The sequence below is a fragment of the Motacilla alba genome, chromosome 2, assembly GCF_015832195.1.
Source record: "Motacilla alba alba isolate MOTALB_02 chromosome 2, Motacilla_alba_V1.0_pri, whole genome shotgun sequence".
Classification (NCBI taxonomy): domain Eukaryota; kingdom Metazoa; phylum Chordata; class Aves; order Passeriformes; family Motacillidae; genus Motacilla; species Motacilla alba.
Window position 1 is genome coordinate 102,305,021 of NC_052017.1, and position 20,431 is coordinate 102,325,451.

At 41.2% G+C, this 20,431-nt stretch overlaps 1 protein-coding gene across 26 annotated transcripts in view; it reads left to right on the top strand.

Moving 5' to 3' along the window:
* The window catches only part of EPB41L3 (erythrocyte membrane protein band 4.1 like 3), a 143,323-nt gene that overhangs the window by 61,717 nt on the left and 61,175 nt on the right, over positions 1–20,431 (top strand). For 25 of the 26 annotated variants that reach the window (XM_038130114.1, XM_038130119.1, XM_038130112.1 and 22 more), the window contains exon 2: positions 15,500–15,717. In XM_038130114.1, the coding sequence (XP_037986042.1) occupies positions 15,511–15,717 (207 nt within the window). In that variant the 5' untranslated portion in view covers positions 15,500–15,510. The remainder of the gene's footprint in view (positions 1–15,499; positions 15,718–20,431) is intronic. The other variant, XM_038130115.1, reaches the window with a different exon arrangement.

Below are 20,431 nucleotides of genomic sequence, written 5' to 3' on the forward strand. Positions count from 1 at the left end.
CTCGCATGTGAGCAAGAGAAGAAATCTTTAACTTGCTCAGTCTGCAGGCTGCTGTGGTTTTCTGGGTAGTTTCAGTTTTGGTGGTTTTGTTGGTTTTTTTTCCTCCAGTTGATTCTTCTCCCCTCCTTCCCCTGCCCCTCCAAGCCTCTCTTGGAGAACTCATTAATTGCAGCTGTAATTCTGAGGCTTAGATGCAGTTCTGGGCGCACATGACCCTGCCATGTTCCTGGTCTTATTTACTACCAATGGATTAGACAAAAAAGAAAGTCTCAGAACCCCACCCTGAAATATTGCAAGCTGCTTTTCTTCTTAAGAACTCCTAAATATCCAAGCCCACACTTGCATCCACATAAGCCAGCTTGAACTAGCTTCTCTGCAAGTTTTCAGTTGTCTGAATGCCAGCCATTGTCTACCACTTGGTTGGAATGAAGCAGTATCCTATATTGGCCTGTCAGCTCTTTTTTGGCTTCATGTCCCCAAGGCACGTTCACTCTCAGTACCAAAGGTAGGCAGAGAAGGTCTCCTTGGTAGTGTGATGTAGGCTGGAGTTTTGTTCCCTCCTGAGAAACCAGTATTGAATTTGTTCTTAAAATACATATTAAAGGAATCAGTCTCGATCCCTCTCCATTTTTTTCCATTTTTTCATTGCTAAGGCAGAGCATGTCGTTCATTTCATGAGCGTATTATGATGCCCAGAATTAACCTGAAATTGCAGTCTTTCCTCACCATTTAACTTTTGGTTCAGTAAGGGTTGAGGCAAACGTTTGCCAGCATACTGAGAGGAACCTGACACTTCTGTTGCAAATAACTTTTCCCCAAAAGCACTGCTTGCGTTGGAACAGTTTGGGCTCTGGCTTGCAGCCATGGGTTCACCTAAGCATGTTACACGAAGTGACAGGTAGACAGAGGTAATACATATTTTAATGTGCTTGACTCAGCTAGAGACCATAAAATGAGGTAGACTAGACTTTCCTTTCCTAGCAGATGTGAGCTTGCTCTAAATTTATTAATAAGTTGCGACACTGCCAGCAATGCCCGTCAGGTCGGCTTAATGGCCCTGTGGCTGTTGAAAGTATACAAGAACTTCGGAGTTCCTGCCTTGCTTGGAAGGGGTTCTTAGCTCCTGTGAAACCATTACAGCAAACATGCTGGGGGTCAGCCTGGCCAAGTTTCTAATGCCCCCAAGACCTGTCAAGGAACTGGAGTGCATGTATCAGCAGTGAGTTGAACTGTAGGTGAAATTGGAAATGTTTCCAATTGGTACTCCCTAATATTTTAATAAATATGAGAGTATCGTGGCATGAATGTACTTTGGATACAGGGAGCTGCAGTTGTTCTAACATAAATCATGTGCACTCCTGTCACTGAAACTAGACCTTGTATGATAATAAATGCTTTAATTTTTTGAATGATACCCATCAAAAGAGAAGCGACTTTGTAAGTATAATTTTTTTTTAATCAAATAATATCTAGCTATTAAGTAGGGCTCTTTCCTCACTTTTTGTTGGATAAAATGTAGCTAAGTTAGTTTTTATCCACGATGGAGATCTTTAGGCATCAGTGTGGAAAAAACAGTGTGGGATTATGAATGAATCAAAGGTTAAAAATAAGTTGATAATTGTCATAATATGATGAAAATATTGAACTCTTTGCTAGCTGGAGGTACGAAGAGAAGTCTTGTTTTCAAACATAAAGCTGTCCTTGCAAGTTGTTCAGCATCAGTAAGGACAGTTGATCTTCAGCTGAAAGTGGGGTTTGGATGCTGTTGCTCTGGAAGGAGGTGAACTGATGGCAGAGAGAACAGAGCAGAGAAGAAAGACCCTGAGAGAGGACTAAAAATAGGACTGCCAGAAGGGGCAGAGGAGAGAGTGGTCTGAGGGGCACACAGCAGCTGTCTGCAAGCTGCAGAGCCATGCTATGCATCCACTATTGTCAGGGTGAGGAGAACTCAGTACATTTCAAGTGGGAAGAACTGGGTCAGACATTTGGGAAAATTTTCCCAAACAGCAAGGCTTGGGAGCCATTGCAATAAATGGCCTATGGGGAACATGTAAACTTCAGCATTGTGGGATTTTAGTAACAGTGACATAAATTTATGTCAGGTAGAGTTCAGACAAGGTGGGCTGAGAAGGGGACCATGGAGCATTGAAGTCAGTGTGCAAGATGAGCTCCTTGATTAAGATCCAATATGCATCTGATGTGCTTGCTTTGTGGTGGTACTTTTGGCCTGCTTGCATGTCTGTATCTCTCAAAGAAAATGTGGTGGCTGCTGCTGTAGGGATCATTAATGCCATTCTGGAGCTGGGGGAAGAGTTAGTTGGTTTCTTGCTTCTTTGCAAGCCTTTAAAGCAATGATTCCTTGAGGAGAAAGTGTCTGGAGCCCCAGCTGTATAAAACACATGTATATAGTGAAGGTGACAGAGAGCAGAACGGGTTGGAGCCCATCTGCAGGGTACCACTTCCCTGGAGCATTCATGACATCCAGGGAGGGGGTAGATTACCTCATTCATTTTTTAGTTCAGATGTAATGGCCCTGTGAATATTGGCATGGAGTTTTGTGTCCCCATGGAAAACAGAATACGGAGGGAGCAGAAGAGGGGAAGGAGAGGTGAAATGTGACTCTTTTGTTAATCTAGCATCAGACATAGCTCTAGGAGAAGCTTGTGGTTGTTAAGTCACCATTTATGATGCTCTAGGGAGTAAGTGTATTTCCTACATGTTTATTAGCTCCTGAGAAGGTTGAACTGTGCACTAAGGTATCAAGGTTGTTTGATATGTTAAACTTTGAAATTAAAAATGCCTTCTTGAGCAAATTTTCCAGTAAGGAGTTAAGACAGTTACCCAGTTAGTTTTTTATTTTTTCCACCCAAACTAGCAAATAGTGTGGAATGTAAATGAATTTTACATTCTGTGACCTGAAGGGTACTGAAGGAAATGGATTGGTATAAAATAATCATTAGTTACAATGCACAGCAGTCCTTTGTCACTTGGCCAGAGACTCTTGCATAGGCTCCTGCATAACATCAGGAGGAAAGATGGCAAAAGCTGCTGTTCATGGACTTGTTTCACTGATTAGGGCACTTACCTCATTAGCACATGCAACAAGTTTGAAACTTTGCACATTAAATAGGATCTGGTATCAAAGTCTCTCACTTTGTTTCGGAATTGTAGCATTCTCCTTTAAATTAAGGAGACAAATGGACAGAATTTGTAGTCTTAAAAACATACCATCAAACATTTTTAGTTTAAAAAAAGTATTTGGGGAAGCAAATAATTTAGGTTTTAGTGTCATTTATTACAGAGTTTGCTAATTGCAGCATCTAGCTTAATTACGTTCACTTCTCCTCTCAAATTATGAACTTGATACAGATATTTTTTATTATCATTTCAAATGCTCACTTTCTGTTGAGTAACCTAGATTTATGTGACTTACTTTTTTTTAAACCCTAGTGATCTAAAAGCTGCAAAGAGCTTTTCTTCTTGCTGCATTACTGCAACTTTCTGCTTTCTTGTTTTCCCCTCCTCCCTCATTTTTTGTTTTCTGACTGCTGTCTTGTGGGGAAACTTTAGGCCACCTGTCTGTCCCAATTGCCTCAACCCCTTCTGTCCTCTCTGAGCTGCTGTCGTTTCTATGTGTCTGAACTCCAAGAAGGTCATACACATTGCAGAGGAATTGCCAGATCTGGTGACATCTATCTTCAGAGACAGCATAATCCAGCATAACACTGGGTCAAGACTATATAATGGAATTACTATGGAGCTGTATGTGGAGCATTTCAGGGTTTAATAGGTAAAAAGGGTTAGAGCCTCTTTAAAGAAAGCTATTTTCTTTGTCAGGCTGTATTGGACGCTGGTCTGCAAATCCTTGTGGGATGGTGTAGCTGCACAGATGGTGAAAGATTTTGGCTTTACTGGGATGTTATGTGGAGACACTGAAAGCTTGCTCCTAATTCCCTACAGAGCTGATCGTGCAAGGGACCCTCAGGACTGAGCTAGTGTGCATTGGGAGGTGTGAAAGGAGCTTTCCGTGCTTTGGAAACATGTAACTAGAAAGGTTCTAAAACATCTTAATCCAAGAGTGACTGGCTCTGGAAGAGAATCCTGCTTTCTGGCTGATTTTAAGTGAGATCACTCTACAGATGCCTGGACCCACCATAAATATACTTGTTATTCATGTGTTCCCACTGACCAACTTGTTCCTAGAAGTCCCTGCTCCCACACCATCCTCAGATCCTGGTTTGCATCCAACTCCTGATTTTACAGCTGGTGTCTGTGAGGCGTTGGGGCTGACTGCTGGTATGTGCATTTGACCTTTGGGAGTGGGGAGGAGGGAAATGTTGAACTGCATTTTCAGATGATTCTGAGATTGTTTTTGCAGTGACAGTGTAACCTGGAGCACACGTGTCATGGGCTAGCTGCTGGTGCCAATTGAGCAGTATTTTTGTAATCTCTAGCAGGTAATTAAAGCTCTGGGGAGCGTGGAGGTCCCAGAAGAGTATAGGTATGAAAACCTAGCTGTCTGATGCCAGGGGTTTGGTTGTTTAGGTGCACAAGATTTTAATTTGTTTGGGGAGCCAGTGGTTTCCTGATGCAGTGCTCCATAGTGGAAAGTTTTTTAATTGATATTTCAGGATGTGTTTTGTATTCAAAACTGACATGAATGCCAGAAGATTAAAATATAAATATGAAATGAATAATCCATTTCAGAAAAACAGAAGCTATTACAGCTAAAAACACTGTGATGCCTCATCATCAAGTAGTCTTGCTGCACTAGGCCCATTTAGTGCCTTCAAAAGTTGAAACACGGGGTGTAAAATTAGTGTTAGTGTAGGAAGGAACAAAAAGAAATGAGGAAGATGAAGTAGGAGCACTTTTGTCCCCAGGCCTCAGCATGATGGCTCTCATCACACAGAGCTGCCTTTATTTAACTTGTATCCAGCATGAATTCAGGGTGGTTCCTCTGCATTATTTTCACCTCCTGTGACTTCTTCCTTCCTTTTGCATCTGCCTGAATTTTTGAAGTTTTCTCAATTATTTTAATCCAGCATTGAGAAATCCACCTGGAGCTCCTAGAGATAGAGAGCAAGCACTACTCTGGGGGAAACCATTGCTCAAGCGTCCTGCCTTGCATGACCCAGGTCAGACATCTGCTTCTGAGAAGAAGTGATTCATGACCCCCTTAAAAAACTGCTTTTAAAATGCTCAGTTCTGGGGAGGTTTATGGAAAACCTGCTGAAGCTGAGCATGCTGCAGGGCAGCAGTGCCTGTGAGCCTGTGCCAGGGCTGGGAGCAGAGCTTGCAGCCACAGTGCTGATTTATGCCTTGCTGGGAAAGAGCAGTACTGGATGCTGGGAATGGCTGTGGCCAGCTGAAAGAAGCATCAGGCTACTAGCTGCAAAATGTCTGTCTTCCTTTCTTCCATCTCTGAACCACACTGGATTGGAAAAAAGGCCACAAAAATGTAAGTGAATTCCATCCAAACCATAAAAATGGGGGAAAAGTATCCAGTCACTGAAAAGAAATCCAAACAAATTATACTGTTACATTGCCTTTAGAAGTAATAAGCTAGGGAGGGTTTAATTTGTCAGTGAGCAGTCCTTTGTGACTTTTTTGAGCACTATTCAGTAAAATAAAACAAAAAACAAGTGGTTTCATTGCTGGATTCTAATTAATAAGATAAATCAGAGAAGTTGAGATGATATTTTCAAACTAAAGTTCAAATTTTCTTTTACTTCATAGGCTCTTCCATCCCCTGAGCTGGAATGATAAATGTCTGGTCAGAGGGAGTCAGAAGCCCTTGGAGGAGATGGGCTTGATGCTGTGATTTGTACCTTGTCTGTCTGATTCTCTTGTTTCTGTGAGGTTAGGCAGGTCACCGGCTTGGGAGCGCTGGAGCACAGTCTATTTAGGTACTGCATGAAACAAAAAATATTGTTCACAGGTGTTACAGTATTTTGGCCTGAGGGTAGTGTGATAATGCAGCACACCTGCCATGTGTCAGCAACCCCGTGCAACTCTTTTTTTTTTTTTTTAAAGTTTGAATTGCTTCTATTTTCTGCTCAATATAAGAGAATATGAACTTTAATGATGTGATGCCTGAAGCGCACTCAGCTTCTGTGACTTTAAATACAACTTTTAAATAGTGAATGGTGCACAGGGAGCCCCATGTGAACATTTGGCTCCAGAGCAATTTAGAAAGGTCAAAACCTCATGTAAATGTAACCCAAGTAATCAAAGTCACTTGTTTGCAGAAAATCAGCCTGTGCCATCCAGGGCTGTTTCTTGCCTTTTTAGTTTCTGAATGAAGTATTTATCAATTGGTTGTAATCAAACTACAACCACTTTTGCTGCGGGTTGTTTTTTTGTTAGGTTTTTTTTTTTTTTTTTTGGCCAAGATTTTTTTCAGTGAAATGTGGAAACGAGGGGTGAAGTTGGGTGTGTTTCTATGCAATTCTCTCATGACCAACATCTGTGGGATGTTGCTGTATTCTTCATTATGGGTTTCTTCATTTCCTTCTCCTCCTCCTCACATCTGCCTCCTTCCTGTAATTCCCTGTTGTTTCTCACTATACAGACTTACTAAGTTGTTTGTGTATTACTTCTGGTTCCCTTTACCTTCCTGCAATGCAGTATTTGAGAGGATTAAAACTTTTTTTGAGAGCAGACGTTTCGCAGAAGTCTGTTATAAGCAGCAGTTCATTGCATTTCTCAGGAGTTCTGGTTTCAGCTTTTGGTTTTTTTAATGAATAAAACAACTGTCAGGTTTAGGTTAAATTGTGCATTTCTATAGTTACACCCAGCACGCTCAGAGAGGTGTGTGCTTGCCAGCTTGTGTACGTGAGATCTTCCAGACAGGAGCCATCTGCAAGAACTGGCTTGAGTGGTGGGCAATGGCTGTGATCAGTGCTGCTTTTGGAGGTGGTGGATCAATCCTGGCAGTGGAAGATGAGGGGGGCAGAGCCACCCCTCACTCTGGGTTCAGGGAAGGGTGCAGCAGCAACTGCACCCCATGCCTGGAGGCCTGAACAGAGAAATCAGTGGGAAAATGCAGTTCCCTTCTTCCACTAGTAAATCCATGTTTGCCCGTGGGGAAAACTGCTTGGATCAGCAGGACAGAAAAAGGTGATCCAAAACATGTTATGATGGCCTGATTTTTCTTCTCCTCTTCAGAAATTAGGGTAGCCTTGGGGTGCTCTAGGTATTATGACCTCCAGAAGGTGATCAGGTGTTTTCAGGGAACCTGGTCAGACAGACTTTTCATAAACCTTGTGTGCAAGTGGGGCAGCAGAAATGGCAGTGATCTTGGGCTTTATTGCTGTGAAGCCCCCCCATTCAGAGAACAAAACAGAGCCAGGTAATTTCATTGACTCATAGAAATTAAAGGTAACCGGGAGACAAAAATGTTACCCTGTGCATCCAGGTGCTCTGAAACAGAAGTGAATACATGCATTTTGTGAATTTAGGGTTGCCAACCAAAGTGGAAGGGGTAGCAAAATAGAAGAAATCTTAATATCTTATGCTTTACAAAGTTGCAAACAGAGAATTTTGTTGCTTTTTTATCAGTATGTTAGTGTCCCATGATGACTCCACACAGCTATAGATAACCTCTTCTTGACTGTCATTATAGTTGATATGCTGTCTACTCTAAATCCCACTTGATGCCAATCAAGCTCTTGCTCCACTGTTAGCAAATGCTTGATTACTTTCTGTCTGCAAGAAGCTTGAATGTATTGCAAGGCTCTTATCAGCCCCTCTTTCTATTCCCTTTCCCAGAGGAAACATTTTCCCAGAGAAAATCCAGCTCCTTAAATGTTTTTCCACTGGTCACATTTTCGAAAGCTGCAATTGTTTTCCCTACTCCCTTCTTGACACTCTTTAATGCGTATTTTTCAAAAAAATATGAATCTCAATCTTAAATATAATATGCTGTATACCTCTCCCTGGTGCTACAGAAGGCAGAACACCTCCAGCATTATGTCCCACAGAAATTCATCAGACCCTCATGCTGCTTCATTCCTGCTGCCTAACCCACATCTTCCTCACCATTTTTCTCTTCTGAGGTCCCCAGTGCTGCTGCTGCCATAACCCTTACAGGAATGCAGTTAGATTCGGCACATATATGGTTTTCTTTCAGACTGCTTTGCTCTTCTTTAAGTCAGGAGAGGATGCCAGAGGATGCCAGAAGAGGATCCCAGTCTCATCAGTGTGACACTGAGCATGGATCAGGCACTCTCCCGTCTTCCACTGATCCCTAAATAGCCGTGATTCCTGAAATCAATAAGTTTTTGCAGGTTGTCATCATGGTGCTGATAACTTTGTAGGCTAGGTAGGCTAGAGTTTGGGTTCTTGTAATCACTTGTACACCTTTACACCCCCCCACCCTTCCTTTTTCTTTTTGTGATAACATAAGCTATTTCTGTCGTTCACTCATGAAAAAGTCATGTGGGGCTGTTTTAAAAGCCTTTCTAAAGATAGGCTCTGTCATCTGTACTACTCTACTTCCTTTTTATCAGCTGGGACAGATGCCCTGTCAGAGAGAGTGAGAGAGGCATTACTCTAGTTTGACATGACTTTTTGATACACTAATGTTGGCCATTTGTTGTGTTTTGTTCCTAATCTCATTATTTTTACAGGATTAGAAATCCTTCTGCAGTGTTCTCCAGTAACTTTGATATTAGAAGTATTCTGGCTTTTCTGCTCCCACTTTCCTTTGTAAGACTGGGTGCTGTGTTTGGTCTTTTCATTTCTTTTAGACCTTACCTGGCCTCTCTGGCATCTGCATAGCAGTGGTTAATGGTTTAAAGATGATTGATGGTGGTTGCCCAAGCATTGAAGGGACATTTTCAGTGCTCCTGCTGACTTGAAACCACTTGGCTGATGGATGTGTTTGCTCTGTTTTTCCCTTACTCTATCCAACCTGAACTTGCACATCCTGTGTGTCAAGTGAAATATGCCCCCATTATCCTGGTCCCAGCTAGCTGCTGTGAAATGAGGCACTGGAGAATTCAGCCTTTTTTATATTTTGTAACAGGCCTGGTTTTCCTTCTCATGTATTTATAGAGACTCTCTTCTCAATGTTTGCCACATCTCTTGGTTAATTCTAAGTCACTTGGCATCCTAGTCTTCATTTCTCTTTTATGTTCATCCCTGAGTCATGTGTCTCTGGTTCTGCTTTGGTGTACAATCCCTTTTTGATATATTCCTCCCCTTCCCTGGTCCTTTCAAAGCTTCTGACAGTTTCTGTCCCCAGGCTTTCTAGGTGAAGTTTCTCCAGAAACACTTGGCTGTATTTTCATTTTGTGGTGGTGCTGCCAAGGGGTGCATGTGTGCTTGGGTCCTGACAAGTAACTCATGTCTGCAGTTCTGTTTTTGTCCCCTTTGAAAGGTGTGTCTGGTGGTTTTAAGGTACCTTCTCCATCTCTTCCAGATAACATTACTCCTTCCTTAGATGTTGCCTCTGGTTTTCCTTTCGTCAGGAAACTGTAAAGATACCTGTATCATGTGCCTTCCTAGAAGGCCAAACAAATATTTTAAATCATGCTACATCTTGCAACACCTCCAACCAGCTTTTTTTATTAGCACCTGCCTGCCCTCCCTGCAGTTTCCCTCCTGAAGCTGTGCTTGGGCCCATGTCCTCTGCCACCACACCTGTTAAGTCATCCAGTCTCTGCTGGCACAATGGCAGCTCATCTGGATGCTTAGCATCTTTCTCCATTGGTTTTCCTCTTGCCCCTTTTCTTATTACTTTTTTGACTTTATTTTCATGTTGTTGTTGTTTGGTTTGTTTTTGTTTTTTTTTTTTTAATGTGCTGACTCTAATGAGTTTGTGCTTATATGTGTACATTTAAGATGCAATAGTGAACTCTCAGCACAGCCAGTGTGTTGGTGCATTTGAGCATAAGGGCTGCACTTGCTGGGCTGGAGCCCCACAGCTGTGTCAGAGAGATGGGTACCCATCAGTGCCCAAAGGAGGACTGTTGCTTCCCCCTCTCCATCCTGGGGAGATCTAGCCCTCCCAGCTGAGCCACCGGGCCCCCAAAGTCACACTGGTGCCAGCATGAGAAAGGTGACAGAAGCATATGGTTGGGAGGGGACATCCAGTGGCCCATTTTGGGTTTGTTCCCACCCTTGTCCATTCAGGACACATCTCTGCAGTCGCTTTGGCTTGTTGATGTCCACTGAAGTAACTGTTAGGCCAGGGAAGTGCCTCCTCTGCAAGGCTTCCTGTTCTGCAGGGCTGCTGGCACTGGTGATGGATCAAGAAAGAGCTGGTTTTAACTCTTGGGGACCCTGTGCCAGGTGTTTGTGGCTTGGGTGCCTCCTGCCTGTGAGGGTGAAACTCATCCACATTAAAGAGGATCAACAGAAAATTATTGTTTTCCTAAAACGGAGCCCAACTGGAATGAAGTGAGCTGAGGTTCAGGCAGTTTGATGAAAACAGTTTATATTTCAAGCTTAGAAGTCGGTGTACTGGTGTGCGTTCTTTTCTTGAAACATATATTGGCATTTTTGTCACTGCTCATTGCAGCAATATTGTTCTCCATATGCTCTTCTCATCAGCATCTCATCGTTATTGGATAAATATGTCTCTCATTATGCAGAAAATTATTTTTGAAGTATGGAATCATTATTTTGTTACATAATTTCCAAATTTGGACCTTTGCAAAGATTTATAACAATCTTCAAGAATTACTGTAATTAAAGGAGAACTTTCTACAAAGAGAATTAATCAGATCAAAGAAGCATTTAAATGTAAATCATTAATCCGTGCATTACAGGAAATAGTTAGTGGCTATGTATAGTTCATTTAATTATACTTGGTTCAATTTTGTTTTCTCATTACATCACAATTTATTCAGAATCAATTTGCAATTTCTTGTCTAATGTGACTTCTGTTTGCTTATTATAGCAGATATTTTCACTAGCATGTATTTATATATAAATAAAGGTTTATTAATGACTGCAGTGTTAATTAAACTGTGGGCTCTGCTGTCAATTAGCTGTGAATTTTGTTGCTCTGTGGATGCAGCACAGAAAGTCTGTGCACTGAAAACGAGAGGTGGAGTGTCAAGTTTTTGAATGTGTGAATTTATACAGTAGATTGGGGCTGTCACTTGCTGCAGGGGATCAGGTGAACAGAGGACAACATGGTTTTGGCTCCCTTATGGAGAAAAGTAAATTATGTTCTCTAAGTCTATAGTGAGTAATTGGTAATGGAAATGGGAATCTCCCAAGCTGCATTAGGTTGGTAGCTGAAGGAAGCAAGGTCTAGGTGTTGCGTCAGGTTTTAAGATGCAGGGATTTTGCATAAGTGATTTGCAGGTTTTGTAATCCTTATGTAATGTCTTTGTGTAGTGTGAGGGTAGGAAAAAATTTATTTTCTGTGATTTGGTTGCATTATATATAAAATTGTTATAGAATGCCATGTTGATTTTTTGAAGTTGTGTTTTAATACTTTGATAGTACATTGATATCTATACTCCCTTCCCTGTTGTCAGCAGCACTAAAACACTGACATTTTAATATTTTACTGATATCTTTATTTTACACTGCTGACAGTACATACATTTTTAGTTTAAAATTTTAGTAGTAGATAAAAAGAAGCTAGTTTTGGGCTTCTCCTCTCCCCCTCACTCCTCCCTTTAATCAAAATACTTAATTTTCATTCTGATTTTCATTCTGCAGCCAAATGTACTTTTGCCTTGGACTATCCTGTTATAGCAGCATCTGTGTTAAGTTTGGACTCAGCTAATCTTTTGGAATACTGGGTTGTAAGCCAAAGTGTAGCTATCCAAGAACACATCTGGCTTACACAGTATTACCTCATTTGTATAAGGTAGTGCTCCCAGTTTCTCTTCATTGCCTTGTTTTCTGTTTGCTGGAAAGGGGAATTTGATACAGAGGCTGTGCTAGCAACAGAAAAATTTTAAGGAACTTGAGTGTTTTCTTTCTTCCTGTGCTGAAATTCACATTAGAACTCATGGCTTTGGTACATACCCAGTTGTAGTAAATAACCAAATAAGAATAAGAAATTCTCAGCCAGCTGGGTGCTTGATAAATGTTTAGGCACTACCAGCTATTCTGTCAGGTTTGCTGCATACAAACAAAGGTAGAGTAATATTTATGTCGGTAAATTTCTTAAGATTACTGTTATTTCTTTCAATAAGTGAAATTACCTCTTCCTAGGAGGATTGTTGTGCTACTTATGACAAATGAAATGCTGTCAGAGTTCATGTGGATAAGCAGCTGTTTGCTGAGGAAGGCAAAACAACTTATTGGTTTGCACTGAGAGAGGAATGTTGTTTCCTGCCTTGTAATTTAGGTATTTTCAACCCGCACCAGATGGAAGGAGATAAATCTTGACAGTACTCTCATCTGAGGAGTTTGTAAGAAATGGGATTTGCAATGTGTTTTCTTTGCTTCTATTTACACCTGTAAGAGAAGAGTGTGGGAAGAATAGAATTTTGTTCTGTGTTTGTTATTAAACGCATTGCATGCATGGGGAAATAAAGACATTTGGAAATGGGCAGCCCTGGGTTAATTAAATCCATCTGCTGTGTGACTAATGATAGTAATATTGTATCCAGGAAATCTCTTATGCTGAAAGATTTGATAAAGCACACAAAGTTTCCTAATAAAGCATTCTTAAAGCCAGCAAGAACTCATGGAACTGGAGAGAAAACCAGGAACTCCTAAAGAATAACTCAGTATTGTAAGGCTATGCTTCATGCAGGAATGTCCCAGAAGAATATAAGAACCTCATTTGTTGTTCCCTGAGATTCAAAATTATAACTGGCAGGAACAGTAAAACCTTTTTACATCTCATCCTAGATGAAGTTCTGGTTTTAGGGGGCTATTTTAAATGTCTGTCTCCATGCTTGCAAACAGACTGGATACAAATGTTCATTAGGAAAGAAGCTACACAGGTGTGAAAACGAACTTTTAGAGGCATGGTGATGGCAGCTGAAAGAAGACAGACTTTTGGGTATTATTGGCTGGAAATCTGATCCTATAGAGAGTAATACCTCTTTCTAAAGAGAAATATATATCATACAGCAAGTAGGATGGTTGCTTTTTATTTGCACTGCTCTAAGTAATATCACGAGGGGGAAAAAGTATTACAACTTCATGCATTACTCTTTGTATTGGTCATAGGTGCTCTTTCATATTGTTTGAGCAATGATTTTTGTAGCTGTAAGTTAGGTTTTGGTAACTTCCTAATTCATGGATTCTGGAAAAGTAAACTGAGCACGTAGTTTGAGTTTACTGCAATAATTATTTGATTAATTTGCATTTCATGTCCTCAAGCACTTGTACAAAACAGGGTGGGGGTGGGCGTGGGCAAACTTGAGACATTTGTAGAGACCTGAGTGCTTTTAAAGGAAGGCAAATATAATGAGTGTCAGATGAAGAATAGTTTATTCTGTGTTGATTTGACAGATGGGTAAAGCAAAACTCTGAGAGATTAACATTGTTGTTCAATTTAATGTTTAAGGCATACAAAAAAGAATGGCTTAGGAGAATTAAACATGGAGGATGGGTTTGAGTGATCTGCATTGGAGGAACTCGTTTAGGCTTCCTTCCTAGCAAATTGAAGTCGCTCTAGTATGTGATTTATCACAGCTTAAAGCAGGAATTTAAAATAGGTCAGATGAATCCCTCTCTGAAACGTCTGTTTTTCTGCTCTGCATTTAAAGTGACCATCTCAGATATGGACAGCTGGAGTTTGATTAAATGAACACCTTTCTCACTGTCACATTTTAAGACCCAAGATAATTATTGCTTTTTGTAGATGCTAAGGACAATTTGTTGAATAACACATTTCAAAAAGTGCTTTTTTATACAGTTGTGCCAGTCTGAGTGTAGAAATTTACGATGTGTTTCTAAACACGTGTGTCACCTGTTAGTACCTTGAAAATGTGGCCTGAAGCATAAACCTGCCATGTATGCTTTCTAGTTCTGCTTCCCTCTCCTGCTGTTTTGGCTGGCAGGGGGTGGGAACAGGCACCCCCCCATCTCACACACAGTGCAGGAGCTGAGCGCAGGCTGAATGCTGTGACTTGCTTTGCTCTGCAGAGACGTGTATTCACTGGGGAGCTTAGCCTTGAAAGTGCAGAATACACAAGTGAGTTTGAAAATAGTAATTGGCCTCATTTGGAACATTTTCTGTCAACCAATTTAGCTTATCAAACATTAAAGTGATGAAAAAGATAAAGGTTTGTACTTTCCTTATATTCTATAATAAACTTCCTTCTAGTAGTAAGCATTGTAGTGTATGCTAGGAGTTCATAGTGACTTCCTAGCAGATGAGTTAGCAGATGTATGTTTTGTGGAATCACCTACAATTACACAGTAGCCATGGCTACCAGGTTAAAGAAATCCTGATGACTAGCAGGAATACATTGCAGCAGACTAGGTTGCCTTCAAGTTGCTTAGTAGCAAACTATTCAAGTGTAAGTTTGTAAGGTCTGAGAACATATGAATACCAAACATCAAAGCACACTCCCTTTGCTGAACTGACACCGTCTGCTTTTTCAAATCCTTGTTTTGATAAAAAAAATCACAGTATTTTTTTTAAAGTTTGGGTTTCCAAGTATTTAGTTTGAGAATTGGGTGCCAACCACATATTTGCAACAAAACTATTTAATTAAAGTAGCTAAAATTTTGAATGAATATTGCTAATATTTTCATTTTGATTTAGTACTGGAAAAAGTTAAGTAGAAACATAGACTTTTCACATTCAATGGAAGTTGTACTCCCTCCATTTGAAATCTAACACTTAGAATGACTTCATGGAAGTCTTTATGCTTTCTTTTAGGTGCTATAGCACTTATAAAGAAATGACAGAAATGTAGATGAACTCAAGTGGGAAGGACAGAACAGAGTTTAAGGGCAAATGTATGTTTGCACTGTTGTTGGTGGACCCATTTCAGATGTTTCTAGTATGTATAGAATCATAAAATTGCTTAGGTTGGAAAAGACCTCTAAGATCATCTAGTTCAGCTACTAATATATTGCTTGCAAGCATCAAAAGTACTTGAATACATTTCCAAAAGGGAGTGCAGATGCTCGGGTCCTGTTGATTTCAGTGTAAAGGACATACTAAAGATATAATTTTTCAAGTTTCCACATGGTTTAGAAACCCAAACTCCACTGGGTTTTGTTAGATTTAAGGCCCAATGTGTTACTCTCCCTCTATGAATTATGAACTATGTATTCTGTATTTAATTTGCATGTAAGTCCTATAACATCTGTGTATTACTATGTAGGATAAGATTTTTTGGCAACATATTTTTTCCCTAGAGAACAGATGCATTTAGACCTGGTCTTTTGCACCAGGGATGCTTTCCTAGGGATCCTGGTTGGGCCAGTGTGATAGGCACTTAAGTTTTAAAGGATATTGAGACTAAAACCATCTGATCTTTCTTTTTGTATGCGTAGCTTACAAATTCACAGCCGTGAGATTGTACTCAGCAGGTCTGCTCACCCTGTCTTGCAGACTAACCAACCATGACTACAGAATCGGGATCAGACTCCGAGTCCAAGGATAAAGAGCAGGATCAGGAGGAGAGCCCTGCGCAGGAAGGGGCGGCGGAGACCCAGCCACAGGAGCAGCAGCCGCAGCAGCCGCAGCAGCCGCCGTGTGAGGAGCACCAGACCGCGCTCGAGCAGTTCTCGGCTGTGGCAGCGCACAGCACGCCCGTCAGAAAGGAGCAGGTAGGGCAGCCCATGTACACACGCTCTCTGCACGCAACTGGCTGGGTACCCACCTACTGCTCCCAGGAAATAACCAGCCTGGCACGCGTGGAGTGCAAATATATGTTCAGATACGTGCGGAAGGGTGTTTGATGGGGTGCTGTAGGTCTGGGCTGGTCGGTCTTTCGCGTTTAAAGTAAAATAGTTGTCACGCAGAATGTTTTCAAATTCACAGCAGGCGTTTCTGCCCCCAGTGCTTAAACAGGAGGGCAGTCTCATTAACTAAGCAGGAAACATCTTCGACCTTGCGTTTGCATTAGATAGCAAACAGTGTCAGTTTTTATGAAGCTGAAAATGTTTCAGAGTTCATTTCTTTTGACACCTGCTGAACACTGATTTCATGCTTGCTTGTCTGATGTGTGAGCCATGAAGAATCTGTGGTCCCTTAAGTTTCATCGTGGGTCTGAAATGACTACATTATAATTACTTGAGCTATTAATGTAATAGGTTTCAGAAGAGCTATTGCGTGCTTTTCCATTTAGTTCATTGTTGCACTTATTAAATTTCCAGAAGCTGCTTTCTTCTTTCCGTTAATAATTTCCAGCCAATAGGATTAACAGGCATGTTTCTTCATGGGTAAGTGACACACAATTAATGAGGTACCTGCAAATCTCTTCCTTTAGCTCCATAAGGTTATGACCCTCATCTGATTACATTTACCTTTGGAGAGTGGAATAAGGCAGTCTAGCTCCTCCTCTTCTCCATCCTTTTAAAAATTCTGGCTGTTTGAAGTGGGCTCCTTTTCTTTTACTTGGGTGGGGTAGACAATGCTGGCAAGGCAATTTTGATCTCTCAAGTAGATCAGAAGTTTCCTGGAATTAGTTTGGGGAAAAGAAGCAAAGCTTCTCCAAAAGAGATAGGTGTTGAATAAACTGGTCATTGATTAAAAGTGTAATTCTGTCAGTCTTTGCAACAAATATTATTTATATAGATGTTTTTCCAGACATCTTCAGTAATCTTTCCACTTCAAGTTTCTTTTCACATTAAAAATGTAAAACAAATAAACAACACCAACGGCAACAAAAAACCCCAAACAACAAAATAAGCCCAACTCCAAAATAACCACACACACACAAAATACCCGAACTAATTTAGATACCTAGACTGTCCACGTGTGTTTAGAGGTGTGGGGTGCTCTCGTGGGCTGCATGATCCCCTTCTTTCCAAAGATCACCAGTGAGCTGGATTTTGTAGAAGGCAAGACAGAAGAACTGGGTTACTGAAAGGGATATGTGACACCTTCCTGCTGAGATTACCAGACTGAATCCAAATGTCCATGCTGTAAGCAGACTGCCAAGACCAGCTGCACTGATTGGTCCAGTGTATGTTGTAGTGCCTTAAGTGTTTGTATCTCAGGAAAGGAACATTTAAATGTAGCACTAAGGGACAAATTTTGTTTGCAATAGTGTCATTAAAAAGCCAGAAACTGAAGGATCTTATTCTCCCTATTGCTGTCCATAATTGCAGTGAGAGAGTGGATTTTTGCTCTTACTTCTATGAGAGATCCTTGGGAAGGAAGATTTAAGTTACCAATCCATGACAGTAACTTTTCTTTGTCATCCTATGCGCATAAAACCCCTCAACATTTCAATGTAGGTGAAAACCTTTTCATATTGAGATTAACAGGTATGAGAAAAATGAGTCCTTCCTATCAGGTCACTTCCTATCCCTCACTTTCTGCCTGCCTTCCTGTCTCTTTGGAAGAAAAAAGGTGGCATCACACAAGGTCGGGCATCAAAGTTTCTGATCAACTACCATAAGTAGATGGGATTAATGTGTTTTGCAAGTGTGGCAATATCACTTCATACCCCAGTGAGAAGCTGCAAAGCATCCAAGATCTTTATTGCTGAATCCCATGGCTCCAAGGGCATCCTTTGAGAAGAGGTCCAGCTTTAGAAGGGCTTGAATGAACATACTGTGTCATACATGAGAGAGATTATGCTCAAAAATGCAAATCCTGAAGCAACTTGTGCTGCATTAGTATTTAGTCCATAGTACTTAAAAATACTGCAAAAACAGAGCACAGACACTACAGAAAAAAAAAAAAAAAAGCCACACCAGGAAACAGTGCAGAAATACCTTGGAGAAGTATTTAGGAGAAAATGAATCTGAGCTTGCAGAGTGAAAAACAATTCACCGTGTACATGGGTCTTTCACTGGCCTTCTTTTTTTTCCTGGACTCCAGGATGTCAGATTTCTTTAGGAAGAAGAGACTTAATACAGTCTGAAAGTACCTCAATGCCTGAACATGTCAGTATAGTTTGGGGGAATCTTCTCTAATAGTTCTTGGCATGTTTTGTTCTCCAGAAAAATGAGAGGAAAACCTTTTGTATGATTTTAACCTAGACACATTCCCCTGATCTTAATGTAGATGGGAACCTTAACAAACAAAATAACCTAATATTTTTTTAATATTTATAAATAAGCAAAACTCTGCAGTACTCTTGATATACTGACTGTCTTTATGAAGGAAAATAATGACTAGTCCATTGGGATTCACATAAATTGCTTGCAGGCTGAGTATGGTTCTAAGGTTTAAATGGATGGGGGGTGTCCTTGTTGTGGATTTTTTTCTCAAGCAGCTTTTCTGTTTTCTTGAAAGAGATTTGTTCCGTGCTGGGGTATTTTGTTGGTTGTTTTTTGTTGGAGCACAGGGCTAACCCTCACATTAGAAGTGTAATGAGCCACTGGGTAAGACAGTGCATTTTTCCCCATCACTGAAATTACTTTTTATCAACATATATGCACGTGCACCTTTCCTGGCAGATTTCTTTTGACAAAACATGCAGAAATCATCACAGCCCCTCTGCCCACCAGCAGCAGAGCAGCTCTGCACAGAGGCCCAAGCAGGAGGCATCTTCAGTGTTGTTTATTTCTCCTTGCATGAGGCTGGACCAATTGCCAGCTGGCTGCAGATGTGGTAGAAGGCTAGCTGGCCTCAAGCCTTGCTGTGAGCCCAGCGGGACTCTCCCTCTTCATCGCAGCTGTTGTGAGTGTTAAATGCTCAGCAAACAGCTGATCCACTTGCATACACTGTGCCTTCATCTCCCACTAGTTTTCAAGGTATGTGAAGACCTTGACATCCAGGTACAGAGCTGATGTCCAGCTGCTGGAAGGAGGAATTCCGCTTGTGCTGCAGCTAGATGGGAGAAGAGATGTCTGGTGCTAGGCTGCTCCTGAGGAAGAACATTCATGGCTCAGGAGAGGCAATAGATTTTGAAAGAAGCTCTTGCCTTTTTGTCTTTTAAGCCCCACTCTTTTCCAGTGTCCCCATCCAGGAATGCCCAGGAGGCCATCGCTGTGTCCTCCTTGCAGGGAGAGGTGGAATGTGAGGTCTTGCCATACCTCTTTGTAATCTGCTGGGCTTTGGTGGCAGCTAACACTGTAGGGATCACAGCCAGCTCCAAATTGTCCTTTCCCCCATTGTCAGAAGGCAGAGGAGAAACTTAAAGCTTGTTTTTATTAAATCACTCAGGGACAGTACCCCGTGATTAGAAGTACAGTGTTGTTTCAGGTTATATGATGCAACATTGTTCTGGTCTCAAAGCAGCTTAAAGCCTTTGGATGGATTTGCTCCATTCTCATGAAGGTTTATTATATACAATGAATGGAAACAGACTTGCAGGATTAATTTACAATATATTTCCACTAATGCTTGTTGCTTATTACACTGAAATAATTCAGAGCCAGAGCAGGTTGGGGTTTTTTTGCCTTGTAGTGAGATAACAGAAAGATGTTTTTATTTTACTTAAGCTTTAGCTGAGGTATTACTGCACTCCTGTTGAGGTTTTGTTTAGAGTCTATCAGGGATATAACTGATGAGAACGGTAATGACTGCAGCACAGTGCGGTTGCTAGGAAGGGTGAAATGCTGTAGAGCTGTTCTGGCTTTCATCTAGAGCTGTGGAGAGGACTGGGGGCTGTGCTGCATCACGGGAAATTCAAATGGCCTGACCCTCAGATAAACCCAAGCAAAAGCAGCCATGGTAGCTTCTTGCCCCTCTTCCCCACCGTATATTTGTCTTCCAAATAGCACCTACTTCTCTCCAGCTTGAGAGACTTATTGGGCATCAGCAGAGAGCAAAATTCATCCTCTCATCCTGTCCATTTAGCCAGCTGGCTGCACATTAAAGTTGTTTGGTCCCTTACTTCTGTCATGTTTTCTTAACCCTTTGCTTGGGTGCTTGAGGAGCCTTTCACTCTCCCAGGGATGTCAGCATCCCCCTATGAATTCACGCTGTTTGGGGGGGGGTGGGACACATGCTCTCATTTAGGGACTGTTTTCCCACTGACAGCAAAAATAGTGCAAACTTGATGGTGTTTTTCTATTCTGTATGACACCATGGAAACATCGTATTATTTAACAGGTACAGGACTTCAAAGTAATATCAAGAAAGTGTAGGAGTATCTGTTCATCAACAAAATTTACTGATTACTCAGTACTTCCAAAACACAAAAAAACAAGTACAGGAACTGCAAGTGGGATTTTGTACCTGTGGAAAAAGTAGAAGCCTTAAAACATTTTCATGAATGCCCCTTCTTCAATTCTTTACATTTTGGAGGGAGAAGGAAGGACTGGAAGGAATATGGGAAATATTTTCAGTAAAGACTCTGTCCTGCATCAGGGGCTTTCTTGTCCAAGCCCCAAAAAAGGCTCACTTAAATGCTTGGGGGCA